Source organism: Calonectris borealis, chromosome 4, assembly GCF_964195595.1.
Source record: "Calonectris borealis chromosome 4, bCalBor7.hap1.2, whole genome shotgun sequence".
NCBI lineage: Eukaryota > Metazoa > Chordata > Aves > Procellariiformes > Procellariidae > Calonectris > Calonectris borealis.
Genome location: NC_134315.1, coordinates 43,840,844 through 43,857,132, shown reverse-complemented (window position 1 = coordinate 43,857,132; position 16,289 = coordinate 43,840,844). Strand labels below are relative to the sequence as shown.

Here is a 16,289-nt window from a genome sequence, read left to right as displayed (position 1 = left end):
TACAAAGCACAAGTTTATCATACCTAATAGAATTAATGAGGAGTGAAAAATCTTTGAGTGCGTAGTAAGCATCTCCTTCATTTAACCTAAACAAAGAAAAAAATTCAAATGGATATGCTCTATAACATACTTTTCACCTTTAATAAACCCTGCCATGTAAGTTGGGTAAGGATGCAGAGAGCATATGCCATGGCCTCCAACACTGACGTACTAGTTCATGAGGATTACTGTAGAATAACTATAGGCTTAAAATAATTAATAATGCTGTAGAGACACATTTCCATAATTATACTAAACATATAAAAGACTCATGAGTAATATTTGGAAAGATAATTTATTAATATTATCTTGGGAACATGGTTTCAACTGTTTGAATAACCTGTCACAAGCTAAACTGGAACGCTATACTTCAGATGAATCTGCTGGCTAAATTGAGCAGGAGATAGTGTAAGCTTTCTACGTTAAGGACAGATGATGAAGACCTTACATTTTGTAAAAAGGACCACTGATTACTGAAAAGCAACTTAGTAAACTCAGTTCCTGGTAATTAAGAGTACCACATTTAAAAATAACAATACAATCAGTATTGTGTTGAGAATAATAACATTATAGAATGGTTTGGGCCTATAGAATAGAACGGACTTTTAAAGATCATCTAGTCCAACCCTCCTGCCATGGGCAGGGACATCTTTCATTAGATGGGGTTGATCCTCATCTCTTGATAATGTGGCATTAGTACCAAACTCTGCTATTGTACCTACAGCAGTGCATGGAACGTGTATTCTAATTGTTCTTGTTAGAATCTTCTTTGTAAGAGCTTACAAAAAAGCAGAAAATATTATATGCTCCCAACAGTACCCTCAGGGAGCAGAGTGAGGTGGTATTTTCTTACTCAAAAATTACTGGTTATGAGCATGAAGGCAAAAAAAAGATACTTGATAGGATAGTTGGGAGAGAGAGCTTGTGGTTGAGCGTTTTTGACCTGAGGTTGGGAATAAAACAGATCTGTGAATGGCTTCATTAAGAACTGCAAGCTAGAAGTTTTATAAAGAGATGGATTCAATTAACAAGGTTATAGAAAGCCAGTGAGATTCAAAGGCGAAAGTGACAACGATGAAAATGACATCACATTTAGCAGGTGCATCTCTAAAAGATTGAAGAGGACAACAGGGCTGTAAATGGTAAGAGCAAAAGAAAGAAAATCTCAGATTTAGCTTCTGAGAAGAAGGAAACAGAAGAGTGATGCAGTTTGTAAGTTGCTTAATTAGGAAGGTGAAAGAGTGTCAAAGATTATTTGTTTGGAGCTCTATCAAGTGTAAGACCTTGACAGGCTCTTCAGATTTTTTTTTTTTATTTAATCACGTTTTTTTCACAATGAAAAAGAACAGGAAAGTCCCTGAAATAAGGAAGCCCAATGCTGTAGTCTAGAAGATGGTAACATCATAGTAGCAGAGAGATGTCAAGAGCTTGCTTAAATAATAAAGACAGAAACAGATTAAAGGAGGAATTCAGGGTCAGTGTTAAAAGATATAGGCAAGAGAGTGTAAAAGAAAAGATTAAAACTCCAGTTTTGGAAAATCTAGAGCATAAGTCATCCAGGAAGAAAGAAGAGAGGAAGACTGCATGTACCACAGGCTTAAACATGAAAATACGATGAGATATGGCAGTGGTTGACCAGCTTGGGCACAGAGTTTTTGGTGGGTAGTGTTTTTTTTTTTCCTTTAAAGAGAGATGATAGTATGATTTGAATTATCAGGACAAGTTGCTAAATGCTTAGAAAAGATTAGGAAAAGGGGAAGTATTGAAGCAATACTGATACAAATACTGAATTACTGGCAAATTTTGCTTTGCTACTGTGAAAGTCAGTTTCTGTGATGACAATCTTCCTGTACCAGAAACGAGTTTGTGTTTTGGATGCCTGTATCTTTCAACACTGATCATGAATTCCTCCTTTAATCTGTTTCGGTCTTTATTATTTGACTAAGCTTTTGACATCTCTCTGCTACTATGTTACCATCTTCTAGACCACTGCATTGGGCTTCCTCATTTCAGGGACTTTCCTGATCTTTTTTATTGTGAAAAAACCTTGATTAAATAAAAAAAACTTCTGAAGGGCCTGTCAAAATAACCTGTATCAGTGAAGTCAAGACTTCCGATTTACGGTACTGTTTTGAATACCTGGCTAATACTTTACAGCCACTGCCACTGGACTTTAATGTAGTATATGTTTTATTCTCATTAAAACATTCAAATAATCTAATCATATTTAACAGCTATTCCATCCCTAAGTTCTGGTGAGAGAAGGCTTTAAAAACAAAAAGATGTACTTATGTACCATACTGTAAACAATGCTGCTGTTTAACTGTATTAAAAATGGTAGTACATACCAGTTATCAGTTGTCAATGCAGTCAAGGAACCGTGCTTATAAAAGTCCAGTGCATATGCATTGAGTGGCCTCCTCCTTCCTTGATTATCATACTTGCTCAAATAAAGCAGGGGGCAGTTTGTGACATTAACTCCAAGGGAACGTAAGACAGCCTAAAAAAAAAAGTAGTATCTGTTGAATAGCTACTGTGCTTCTGTTTATATGCCTATTTTGTCAAACCTACCCCTTTAGACCCACAACTGGAAAGTTCCACACTTCTAATTCTGGCCCACTCCAAAAATCTGCACCAGTACATGTAGGCTGTAGACATAGGACAGAGTTTGTTAGTAAAGTGGCTTACACTGCCAGTGCAGCTGTGGGACGTTCTGAGTAAAGTTTGACTAGGTCATTGGATTTCTCTTGAGTTTTAGATGAGGATTCTTCCATATGCATAGATCATGTATTCAGACTCTCTTACTGATGCTTTGAATGTATTAATCAACCTTAAGCATGGAATATTTTAAGGATGAAAGTGAATTTCAAATCCCCAGTTGTAGGAATTTAATCTTTTCTATTACAGAATTATGATTCGTGATAATTCCCTCATGCTACAAGGCCCATGTAGAAGACTGCAGGAAAATGCAAGCTGACAGTAAACATGTTGATGTATATTACAATTAAGCTAATTCATATGCTATCTAACGTAATGACAGAAATCCTAGTTGAGAAGCAAATGATTGATGCAATAATGCATCTTTTTGCTAGGATCCTTGAGAACACTGTATGATTGATTTAAAAAAAGCTCCTGACATGGGGAAAACAAAACTGGAAATATGGCTTTAATCTGAAATTTTAGAGTGATTTACTTGTCTCAGAGTCAAAAGCAACAGAGGCCTTGCAAGAAAGCGAACTATTTACACATTTTTTTTCCTACATCCATCTATTCTGTGTTTCTTGCACTGTGAGGATGTGGTGCTACTCAGTGCTGATTTTTTTTTTTTGAGACATTTGAAATTGTTTCTCCTGAAGAGTGACATTTGAGCATAGTGCCATCATATTACACAGAGGCAAGAAGATTGTAATAAAAAATTATTTTTACTGAACTGTAATAAAATTCTGTCCCCCATGAAAAAATAACTTACTTTATTAATGATCTCCCCACGAAATAGATCGTTATCAACTACTCCAGATAAACATGCAAAAGGTGAGACGGCAGATATGCTTTTGGTGTTGTCCATCAAATAAGATGCTAGTTCAGAGCCATGCCAATTCTTAGATGTAAAATCTAGACAAGAAGTTTCAAATACAATGTAAGCTATGCAGACACAAGCTCCCTTTCAGCAATCTATTTTAAAAGCAAGAAATTTTCCATTCAGTAGATAATTATAGGAAATAGAGTTAATCTTCTAAACTTAAATCCTTCTTGATAGATGTTTGTTTCTTTTGTTCGTAAGAACCTCTACACAATTGATTATAGTATTTAAGAAAGGGCTTTATAGTGGTGAGAATAATTATGTCTCAATCCCGCCCCCTCGCAACTTAAGCCTTTCTCCTTGACTCATCTGTAGCCAAAATTGCTAATAGCATGAACTTGTGCCAAAAACAAAGGTAATGTTACTGCTAGAAGACTTATTTTACCTCCATCTTTTATTCTGTCCTACGTTGAAGAAAAACAGGTTTTTTTCACAGGTCTTAATAGCTAGACATCTAATAATTTTTATTGCTATCCTCTGGATTCCCAGCCAACGTTTTTCTTGAAGCGTGGAGCTCTAAAGAATGAATATTCTAACTAAGGCCCTGTTAGGGCTTAAGTACGTGAAGGTTGTCACATACAAGCGCTCTGCTTTATGCAACCCAGTATGAATTTCTGTTTTTACAACAGCATGGCATTTCAGTTGGCTTATGGTCTGTCTGTAACTTCAATCACTATCCATAGAAGACCTGTCTAGTTATTTCTAAATATATTTGTACTTTTGATTTTCCTTTTCTAAATAGAAACTTATTCTTTCTTTCCAAATTATCAATGAGCTTTTCAATCCTCACACCGTAACCTTTTCTGCTTTGTGTTAAGGTAAGTATGCTGTAGTTACACTGTTTATGGCATTCATAAAAAAATCTCAGCAGTTTCACAAAGTATTTTTTTTGCAGCCTCACCCCAAGTTACGGTAAGTAAGTACAAAAGTCTCCACCACCTCATGAACTATAGGACATGATTTGATCTTGCATTTCTTTTTTTGTAAATCTAGTGGAAAGTGTTTCTTTCAAAATGAAACATCTTCAGCAAAATGGGGAGAATGCAACCATATTACATCTTCCATTTAAACACGAAACTTCACCATTAAAGTAGAATAGGAAACTCAATTTTCACAGCTCACATCCTGGGTAAAAGTAGCATTAGTAACACTAATATATATAAAGGAATATATATCCTGAAAATGCAAGGCATCCCATGCTTTGCTCTTCTAATTTGGAATTCCATCATTCTGTGATTTAAAACTCTTCATGTCCTATGTTTTTGAGGTAATATATCAAGGTGTGGGGGTCCCTCCATTGTTAAAATAAGCAATCTTAAATTGAATATGAAAAAAAAAGGATTTCACTATAGTGTTGCTAATGTTACACCATTATGCTACACTTTCCAGTGCTCTGTACTGGAAATGGAAAACTGCTATTTACCATCTCAAGCCATACGTAGTATTCAATCTTGTTTCGTGTTCATCTTATCTGTTTGTCTCCCCCAGTGCCTCACTTTTGTATTAAGTTGACATCCACTTTATACAAAACTTTCTATGATCCAGGTATCCCCATTCTTGAAACTCAAAGTAGATGATAGGACATGGTAGCTTGTAAGGTGATTAGGGCTTTTTTTTTTTTTTTTTCATTTGTACACAGCAGAGACTAAAAATATCACTGTACTAGCGTAGGAAAAAAGGATTAATAAGTACAGTTATCTGCTATAATTAAAGTGGTTCTTACTGCAAAAATAGTATTTTTGAAGGCATGTTATTTTTAGAGGAGCTAGGCAATGGGATAGTGGTATATTACATTGCTTTTATATCTCTCTCCCAGGAAGTAACATGAGATTATGGAGTAGTTAAATATTTTTCACCCAATGGCAATCCATATTGCTTGGTAATTTTATAGTCATGCCTTTTCATATTGCTTTGGTTATTGGACATCATTTATTGGCATAAGTAACTTAGTTGATTTAACAAATGGTGCAATGTTTTTCTTTAACTGCTACTTCAATCTTAAGGCTGTTCACATGTTGAAAATCTAACCTTTGTAAGACTCTGAAACCAATTCAAGTATCACAGGCATGTGAGGATCTGCAAATGCATTGATGATTAGATAAAAAGGCTTTTATTCAGTAATTACACTTAATATATTTTTTCCTTTTATAAAAAACTCCCTTTGATTTTTATTTCCTTTACAAAATAATAAAAGAATAGCAACCAAAATGATCCTTTTCCTGTACAAAACTTCTACCATATACAATATAATCTATAATGCTTGTAAAACAAAAGTGAAATAGAAATTTTATCTCTTTATTAGCATGTCTGGTCACCATTTTTTTCTTTAGAAAATAAGAATTAACCTAACTTTCCTAATAAAATCAATTTCACAAATTATGAATATGCATTATTTTTTCACTTCCTACCTGTCTTTGACAGTGGAAGTCTGTATTCTTGTTCAATATCTGCCAGCTTGGCAGTTGTCAGAAGAAAATGAGCAAAATTTTCCTCTACTTTGGTGTTGTACTCATTTACAGCATCTGCAAAGTCTTCTGGCAGATCTTCTAGAAAGACCTGAAATAACATGCAGTTTTTATTGCTTAATTCAGGTAATTTCTCCAAAAGTGTCAGTTCTACATTGGTGTAAACATAAAGTATTAGTACACACATAGCGTATTAGTAGAAAGAAGGAAGAGTACAGCTCCAAACTTTACCCAATTTGTCAGACTGCCTGACCATCTAGAATTAATGGATCTTAAAAATGAACATGAATTTCATGCAGAAAAAGGCATGGAAGATAAACAGCAAGTATAAAATTCCTAGATTTTTACTCACAGAGTACTTGGCAAACAGCTCTATTAAAGATGTTTCAGCTAGCTAAAATGGAACTTTTGAAGGGCTGCCTTTCCCAGATCTTGTTTTGCATATTTTGGTGTTCAACAGGTTCCCTACCAACATGACAGACTGATGCTTTGCTGCCATTAGCCACAGCAGTCCTGTAAGCCCTCTTACTTGACTAGCCACTTTTCAGAAATAAATCACGTTTTTCCTCTTGGAATGCTTGCTGGTAACTGGCCACATAAGCATCTTCATCTGGAGGAAGTTTCCTTTGTTGTTCCAGCCATAGCTGTGTCCTCCAAAATTTTAAGGCTTTGCATAAAAAAGCCAAAAGGAGCACATTACAACTGTTTCACTTTCTGCCTGTACCCATGGTGAGTTAACTTTGTGCATAACTAATGTTAATGCTCATCCTACTAATATTGTCCCATTTTTGGAAAAAGCCCTAAGCCTACAGTGTCATGTACCATAGAGCATGCTGGTGTCCTTCTGGGTCATTGGTATGTGTCACAAAAAGCTACAATTCCTTAGACGGAGACAAAATTCTAGCAGAGTGATGAGAAGAAAGTAAATTGCCATTTGGGGAAAAGATACTTGAGTTGTATTGTATAAAGAAATGCTGTGTCATTTATACTTTTACATTTTGCAGTATCATGACAGTAACTATATAATCATCTGTCATCACTAAAACATACTTGAATAATCTATTGGCAACAAATTAATTTAATTTTCCACAGGTTGAGGCTGTTTTGCCCATGATCATAAGTTGTAAGCAATCTCCCTGTTTTTGTCTCGACCCACGAGCATTTCCATCCTATTTTCTCCCCCATCCTGTTGAGATGGAGGAGTAAGAGAGCGGCTGGGTGGGCAGCTACCTGCTAGCCCACCAGACTACTGTACATCCATAATAACACTAGTCTAACGGACAAAAGGAAACAAGTTAATTGAAGTGGTACACAAAATAAGTTACAGATGCTTTCTCTACCTTTGACTGGCAAAATGTGTGTTTATATTTCATTGAGCAGGCTGGAAGATATTTTCTCCCAAATAGGTTGGCTAGAATGAGCACTAGCTTTTCCAGGACATCTTCTGAAAAAACAGTTGAGCCTATGTCAAAACAGAAAGTACTTGGGTTAAATATGAAAGTGTAAAATAAACAACAACTATTCAGGAGTTTCCTTCCCAGCTGCCTCTGTGACAGAGGTTATGTAAAACTATGTTGGATAAAGATCAACTCATTACATACAAAAAACTCTGGTAAATAATTGAGTAACTAATATGTACAAATTCATACTGTATTCTTATATGCTCACATACTGCAGCACACCTCATTGCACAGAATGGGTTTTACTCATGTAATGAGACATTAGTAGTACTTCATTTTTTAATTTGTTGACATTCAGAGTGGTCTTCCATCTTATTTGCTACATGGCGTTCAAATCTTGCTCTGGAGTCAGAATTATTAATTTTTCTATATGTATAGCATTCTCTTCCACCTCATCAGAATGTTTCACAAACAGTAAATTTAGGTTCACGATACTAGCATTGCCATATGTGTGCCTTGGCTTTCTCAGACAGAAATACAAGCATATGCAGAGTGTGTAGAGACAGAGGCCAAGGATATGAGGATGAAGGCTAAGCAAGCAAAAGGTGGCAGCAGCAAGAAGGCACCCAGAAAATTTCAGAACCATTGGGGTTACACAGCCTGCCATAGACCGCAATTAAGATGCATGGAGTCTTATTTACCTTTAATTGGCTGGCACAATTTGTGGAATAAACCTTTCACGAGAAAGCTCACTAAAACAAAATTCGAAGGTTCGTAATAGTACAAGTGTGTCACAAGTCCAGCAAATCCCATGGGGTTACCTTCTTGATCCAAGTAGCCCTATTTAATTTAAAAGCAAAAAAAAAATCATCTTTGTAAAAGATGAACTTGGATATGACAAAAATATAAAATGGTGGCATTCAGAAGAATAATCCTTCAACCTAATGCATAGGTACCTATTGAGACCATTCAGTTTCCACTGAAAGGCAAAAATTTGTCCTTACTGAAAAACAAGTCACCAAGTATTTATTTCCATGGGAGATCCTCATCTCCCTATGCAAAGCATAGATCTTGACTTCATTGTTTTAGCGCCCATTTAGATCATGTTGCAAATGAAAAGTGCATACAGTCACCAAAGTAAGGCTTGATGCAACTTTCATTAAAAAAACCTATTAACTCAAATGTCTGATGGGATAAAAGCATAGCAAGCAGTGATCTGTCAAATATGTTGTTGCAAGATGTTTGGGTGCTAGAAGCTTATATAGTTTCCAAAAACAACAGGACAAGCTCATGGAATAAAACTCCATCAAAGGCAATAAATTCCAGGACACCTCTCCTGTCAGAGATCACTCTGCATCACGCCCTGTAAGAAAGTAGGGAGTATCCAGAGAATCATCATTATATGGTTGCCCTTTTTTTTTTTTTAAATACAATTCCCTGGGAAAATGATTGGAGACAGGATATTAGGTATGCGGGCCAGGTTTTGTCCAGTTCTTATGCTTTTTGGAAACGTTACTAATCCCTCTTGTACACTGACTAGATTCTTCTCTTCAATGGGAGTATCAGACTCCTGGTCTCACATACAAGGGACACCCAGTAGAGGAGGCAGAAACATTGGTCAGGGCTCCTACTAGAAGCAGGACTGGGAAACCTGGGCACAGATGATTTGTTAATGTAATCACATTATTAATGCCTCTCACTGCCTGTAGTCCTGGGCTGTAACCCAAAATGGAGTAATGCATAAAAATTTTCCAAAATGGTATCCATCAAATTGAAACTATTACTATGGAAAGATACATCACTACTTTTCAGTCTTCTCTAAGGCCTACTTCCTGAATTTTTGTTAGAGATATAATTTCTCCCAGCATTTTGGAAATCATGTCATCCTTAATATGTTTTAAACCCCTATCATTTCACATGCATGCATCTTCATATACAATATAAATGCACAACTTTTACTTTCCTAATCAATTTGTAATCATATAGACATACCATCAGATTTTCCCTGTTGAATTTATTCCATAACATAAGTAGCTCACAATTAACCTCAAACTTAAAGCACTCTAATTTTATGTTTCCTTAAATTTCTTTCTAAAAGAAAGGAATAGCCTGTTGCTATGGAATATAAAATATATGGTTCTTTAAATGAAAGCATACTAACACAAACAAATGAGAATCTGTAGATTTAAGAAGAATTACCCTTTATGAGAATGCGTTAAAACCTACCTCTTTGATAAGAAATTGCAAGGAAAACATAAAATAAATTTTTAATATTTCAGCATATCTTTCCTTTCTGAACGACATCAGTGAATGCTTCAACACTGACAATGCCTGGTCAAACAAACAGGAAGGAGGAAAAAAAAAAAAAAGAAGAAGAAAATTAGAAATCCAAGGGAATGATGATATTGTAACAAGCAAAGAAATTCAATATCCAGCTTTTATGCTTTCTTTCATCAATTGGTTTTCAGGGTAAAAATGCTGGGTCAGGGTTATGTTGTATTTTAGTTTAAATTGAATGCCTAACTCCTGGAAATGCTTGCGAAAAAGTCCATCCTCTGTCTGTCAGATGTGTATGCATTTTCTAAATTTATGCTGAGGTTTGTAAAGTTAATTACATGAAATTCATATACAGATTTAAAAGACAAGGATTTAAATATCATTAAACTAAAACCAGGAAGTTTTGAAATTACTCCTTACACTTTAATACCATTTTAATATTTAATACAGAAGTTTACCAATTTACTTTGTTATCTTAAGAAGACTTATGTCTGAATTCATTCAGTGAGTCCTTGAAAATAAATGACTATATGCTGAAGTGGATGTAAAACACAGATCATCTGGAGCTAAGAGTTCCTTAATAATTACAAGAGAAGATCTCTGACTAATTTGTAATCATGGTCATGGGTTGTTTACTTAAATCACTGCATTGAATGGCAAGAATAAGAATTCTTTGATTCCAGAGAGTTAGTATGCAGATTTAAACAAGTGAGTAATACATAGAATTTTCTCATTATTTGAATTGAGATAGCATTTCATAGCCCTCCTCTTCCCTATGGAAATATATGTTCATATCTTTTCCTCAAATAAAGCTGAAATTTTAAATATTGGAAGACTTTCTGATTCTCCAAGTTAATGCAAATATTGCATAGAACAAGAGTCAGTAAAAATACCTTCCTGATAGTAGCATTCTTTCTGAGGATAATATTTATTGCAAAGAATAAATGCATGAAAATGGACAGTACAATACTGTGGAGAAGATGGCACAGGTACTAGAAGCAGTATAGCAGAGTATGCAATTTCATTTGGAGGCAGATTGCTTACTTCTGAAGTGCATAACTTTCTGCTCATGTTAAGGAGACATTACAATTTAATTAAATTACTATTAAGAAAAAAATATTAAACCTTTGCTCTGGCATCTGCTTTGTCATCAGCCTTCGCAGCCAACAGCATGAGTCTCAATATTAAGGAAACAGTCAGAGGAAACTGGCCTTTCAACTGAGGTACATTGGATTTGATAAGTCTTTCAACTTTGGGCAGTGGGATATCGTAGAAGAACACATTTCCAATCATATCTTGTCCCCGTCTTCCAGCACGTCCTGACATCTAAGAATAAAATATATAATAATTATATTATTAAAATAATAAAATTATTAATTTTAAATAAAATATACCTAAGTTGTATATACTGGTACCATCTATACAGTCTTAATAAAGCATTTATGCAGAATTATTAAAATAATGTGTGCAAAATATGTTGTATCTCAAATATAGCCGGTTTACAAATGTGGTGGGTTTATTTACTTTTTTAAATATGAACTTCCAAATTTGATAGAAGACCTAAACACTGGCCAGTCACTCTCACTCTCATGTTAAATGTCTTTTTAACATTTATATTTCTTCAAGGTAAGTTTTAACTTAATTTATACCTATACACCAGCTTTGTTTTCAAGTTACATTTAGCTCTGAATTATTTCTGGGTAGATTTGGGGCAGAGGTAGTCTCAGTATGAATAAAGAGCAGAGAATATGAATAAGGAGTAGAGAGAAGCTGCCTAAGGGTGTATTCCCTTGCTTGGATCACCTGTTCTTGGTCAGATCCATCGTGGGGACTTACCCCTTGGGCCAGATGATGTGACAAAGCTGGAGTCATATCATTTATGTGAGGCAGAAAGGAGATGCACGTAGGTCTGGCTACTGCACAGATCCACTCACACACTGACTCTGAGAGCTACCTGCCAGGTGATGCCATCAGCTGTATCTGGCCTATATGGCCTCCTGAACCAGAGGCAAACTGGCAGTACTTCATGAAAATACAGGTTTGAAAAGTAGCACAAGAGCAGGAAACAGGGGCTAATGAAGAGGTTAGAGTCTCTCAGCCCACCCAGTAAGTTGTACCATGACTGGAGACATTCTGCTTTATTGCACTTGCAACCTCATCTACACACTGCTGTGTTGCATTGTGTGGCGTGCCACTTCCAAGATGGAAGGAACTCAAATGTCCCTATTAATCCAGTCAGCAATCTTTCTTTTCCTCATTACATCCCCACTGTATGTTCTTATAGCATATTTTTCACACATTTGTAAAACCCTGGCTAGATCAAAACAGATTTTGTCTTTCCAGTTCCCATAACTGAAAGCCAAATCTATGCCTTTAATTCACTGAGCAATTGTAGTACTTTCATTGCTGAAATAGATCTTTGATTACATACATTTTTTGTGGGCTGGCAGTTCTGAAACATTAGTAAAATCACCTTAGCTAAAACTATTATTGTCACCAAAATGAAAAGCTAAAACTCAGAACATACCCAGAAGTATATGTAAAAGAAAAGACATTTTTCTGAATTGTGCGTGATGACAGCTACATGTGTACTGTTCTTGTAATAAAAAGTAGGTGTTCTATTTTCATACCTGTCTGTAATTTAAGGCATCTAAAAAGACAGAATCTTCAGCAAAGACAACAGATTTACATGGCATGTTGATTCCTAGAGCAAGTGTTGAAGTAGCTGTAACTACCTATAAAATATCAAACATTAATATATATATTAGAAATGGCAATATCCAATTTAAAAAAACCACCTGTGATATCCAACTTAAATCAACAGGAATTTTAATATAATCTTTCTAAAGCTATATAGCTATATAGCTAAACTTTAATCTGATTAATTTAACAGAGCTATGAACAGACATGAATTTCACTCTTTAGTGTAGTTCATATAGCTATTACATATGCATATTAAACTTGCGTATCCTGAAAGTTTATACCACATATTTTATGGAACACAAATTGAAGTAATATTGAAATTGAACACAAATTGAAATATTCCAAGAAGACAGTACAAAATATCGTAATCCCATAAAGTTCATTTAAGTAAAACACATTCTCTTAGCTGGGGGTGCTGGTTGACAGCCAGCTGAATATGAGCCAGCAGTGTGCCCAGGTGACCAAGAAGGCCAATGGCGTCCTGGCCTGTATCAGAAATAGGGTGGCCAGCAGGAGTGGGGAAGTGATGGTCCCCCTGAACTCGGCACTGGTGAGGCCGCACCTCGAATCCTGTGTTCAGTTTTGGGCCCCTCATTACAAGAAAGACCTTGAGGTCCTGGAGCGCATCCAAAGAAAACCAATGAAGCTGGCTTCAAGTTGCGCCAGGGAAGGTTTAGGCTGGATATTAGGAAAAATTTCTTCACCGAAAGGATTGTCAAGCATTGGAACAGGCTGCCCAAGGAAGTGGTTGAATCACCATCCCTGGAGGTATTTGAAAGACATACAGATGTGGCACTTAGGGACATGGTTTAGTGGTGGACTTGGTAGTGTTAGGTTAATGGTTGGACTCCATGATCTTAAGGGTCTTTTCCAACCTAAATGATTCTATGTTTCTACGATATGCTAATCTGAAGGACAGAAACTCTTAGTTAGAAATAAAGTTCTACAGCTATCAGTTCACTTAGTTCATTTTATTTGTTTGGAAACCTTCATGTCAACATTTTTTAAATGAGCACGACAAAGTCGATGCAATATATTTTACCACTGGTGAAAGGTACACTATATTTTTTAATTAAATATATGGAGAAACTAAAATTTAAAAAAAAGAACTGATACCAATTTACCAACCTTGATATATCCCAGCCTGAAAAGCATCTCCACGACTTGTCTTTCCTTGGCGGCCATAGATCCATGATGATACCCAATGCCCCTCAGTGCCATCGTTTTCTGCAGATAACCTTTTCTCTCAAACTTAAGTCGATGAAAAATCTTCCTCAAAGTCTACAAATAAAAAGAAATGTTAAGTATTAACCACAACCAGGTGTTGTTAATGAAAAAAAAGTCTTACCTGATAAAGTTCCAAGCATTACAGAGAAATATAGCTGTTTATGACCTTCAGTGAACGTGAAGCCCAAAGTATATAATTGGATGTATACCATCAGTAGCTTTATTATGATGACAAATCCAGCTCTTCAATACACTTCTATATACTATCAGGTTTTTTCACCTTTGCAACAAATGCCATTACAACAGTCCCAGTTGTCATACCATGCAGCTAGATGCAACCAGACACGGCAAGCTTGCATGTTCATGACTTTCCTACTCGAAGCATGGCCTCATGACCATGTACTGCGTGCCACTCTCACAGAACAAATTCCTAAGTAGCTACATGAAGCTGATACTCTTTTGCTGTTGTTTGTCATCCCTGCTCGGTACCACCATCTCGTGTCACTACACAGTTAGAAGCTTCCCTTTCCTAAACTCAGAAATAGCACCGAATTAAGCTTTTTCAGTATTTTCTGAACTTCACTCTACAACTAAGTGCCATCTGTTCCAAAATCCAAGCTACTTCTTCACTGCCTTTACCCATGTGGAACTGTGGGAAGCAATGTTCCTTCCATGCTGGCTGACAGCAGTCCAAAAATGCCATTGGGATACCAAGTTCCCAGGATAAGAAATCATGAGAATTTTCAAATTTGGTCCCAATACACAGAATTTTCCTCTCTTTCAAGACCTATCACAATAATCTGAAAGCATTATCAAGACCCTTCAAAATTTTGAGCACCTTTTCTCTGAATTAAGAGCTATATATCACAATTACTTTTTTTAATTTAAAAAACCCAGCCATGAAGAGACAGCTATATGAACCACAGTCATGCTTCAGGAAGTTTAGACCAGAGGGGATCTCCTGGATCAAGGCCCAGTCACCCACTACTGCTGGAAACCATGTCATATAAATCTCTTTCAGAAATTATTCCTCAATTATTTGTATACAAATATATACATTAATATTTCTGATGGACATTACAGACTTTCAGTGCTCTTCTTGCCTTTTCTTTCTTCAGGGGGCGTAAACACATTGAAAAGCACGGAAAATTTTGCTTTGTGAGGACTAGAACTTTTAGAGCCTAAAATAATTTATTATTTAGCATTTTTACAAGATATGAAGGGCTTAAAAATGTTTTGATAAGCACACAAAGGTGTCATATAGCCTATGCTGATGACTCAGTCAGAAAAAGAGAGTCTGATATCTGAATCAACATGTAACAGAACTGCATTGCTGATAGCTCATGGAAGTGAATTCATTGTAGTATACATCCTAGGACTCCTATCACAAGGACAAGTCAACACCTTTTTATTTGGCAGAATGAAAGTTGTCCATAAATCTTAAAAATAAAGTTATCTAAGATTGATACCTGGAATCAAATTTAAATGGAAATATTCAGAATGTTTCATGAAGCCAATGCATACTGTTATGAAGTACAACTGCATCACACATTACATGCATTTTATGTATTTATGCACAAATTCATGCATTTTAGACATACAAAACCAGAACCACGCTATAATTATCAGTGAATTACTTACATCTTCATCCACTGCTTTAGGATCAGCGTAAGTACACCCAGAAGGGATAGCAGTTAGCCTTTTAAGTCTTTTTTGTAACTGTTGTTTTGTAGTCGAAAGACATACCATGTTTTCCATTTTACTGGAGCTCAACTTTTTGGTATCCCTGTATACAATATACAATTAAAAATATTATTTCTGTAATTAACATACATTTCTCGATTTTAAAATATTCTTTGGGTACTGAAAGATGCAGACTCATTCCCTATTAAACTGTAGGCTCAAACATGTAGGTAGATCTGTTAATGTAAATTTACTGATAATGCTAACAGCTTCCTTTTTTCATGGCTTGTATGCAAAACAGCAAGTAATTCTTGGTGAAGTAGAGAGGAGGAATTGTGGCCATATACAAAAATGAAGGAAGATGAAGACAGCAACTCTAAGTACCTCCTTTAGCAAATTAGTAAGCTAACAAGATTGAACAGTAGAAGAATTAAACATGAGAGAGATATGTGATGGATTTACTACCAATAATGACATGGACTGTAGGAATTTAGAGCAGGATTTAAAGAAGAGAGGAGAGGGAAAACTATTTAAAGACAGATTTTCAAGCTACTTCAATGTCTAAATGTGTGTCTAAATTCCTACTGGATTTTCAAGTTCTCACTTACTACTATTAAAGTCAGCTAAGTTCATTCTTTCATGATATTATGTCCAAAGAATGCACTGTAAATTGTCATGATTAGGAGGGCAAAACCATGACGCTTTATGTTCCTGACAATCCTGATAACTATAGCCATATTTCATTGCCAAATGCCTTGTAAAAATCCATACTCTATGATCACAAAATCAAGAAAATTCAAGGTTAAGGGGAAAGCAAATACAGTCCAATCCAAGCAAAAGGCTGACAAATATTCAAAGAACATCTCACCAGTCAGGTGAAACTGTACTTCAGAGATCCACCACTGTAACCAGCCA

The 16,289-nt window shown here is 35.7% G+C and overlaps 1 protein-coding gene across 12 annotated transcripts in view; it reads right to left on the bottom strand.

Moving 5' to 3' along the window:
- DDX60 (DExD/H-box helicase 60) overlaps positions 1 to 16,289 on the bottom strand; it is a 50,359-nt gene that overhangs the window by 2,241 nt on the left and 31,829 nt on the right. For 5 of the 12 annotated variants that reach the window (XM_075149372.1, XM_075149370.1, XM_075149374.1 and 2 more), the window contains 11 exons: positions 15,333 to 15,477; positions 13,593 to 13,745; positions 12,392 to 12,496; positions 10,887 to 11,087; positions 9,711 to 9,815; positions 8,186 to 8,324; positions 7,425 to 7,546; positions 6,028 to 6,175; positions 3,509 to 3,651; positions 2,388 to 2,539; positions 24 to 86 (listed from right to left, as the gene is read on the bottom strand). In XM_075149372.1, coding sequence (XP_075005473.1) covers positions 24 to 86; positions 2,388 to 2,539; positions 3,509 to 3,651; positions 6,028 to 6,175; positions 7,425 to 7,546; positions 8,186 to 8,324; positions 9,711 to 9,815; positions 10,887 to 11,087; positions 12,392 to 12,496; positions 13,593 to 13,745; positions 15,333 to 15,477 — 1,476 coding nt within the window. Of the gene's footprint in view, positions 1 to 23; positions 87 to 2,387; positions 2,540 to 3,508; positions 3,652 to 6,027; positions 6,176 to 7,412; positions 7,547 to 8,185; positions 8,325 to 9,710; positions 9,816 to 10,886; positions 11,088 to 12,391; positions 12,497 to 13,592; positions 13,746 to 15,332; positions 15,478 to 16,289 lie in introns of those variants that run through there. The other 7 variants (XM_075149375.1, XM_075149376.1, XR_012673519.1 and 4 more) reach the window with 7 other exon arrangements.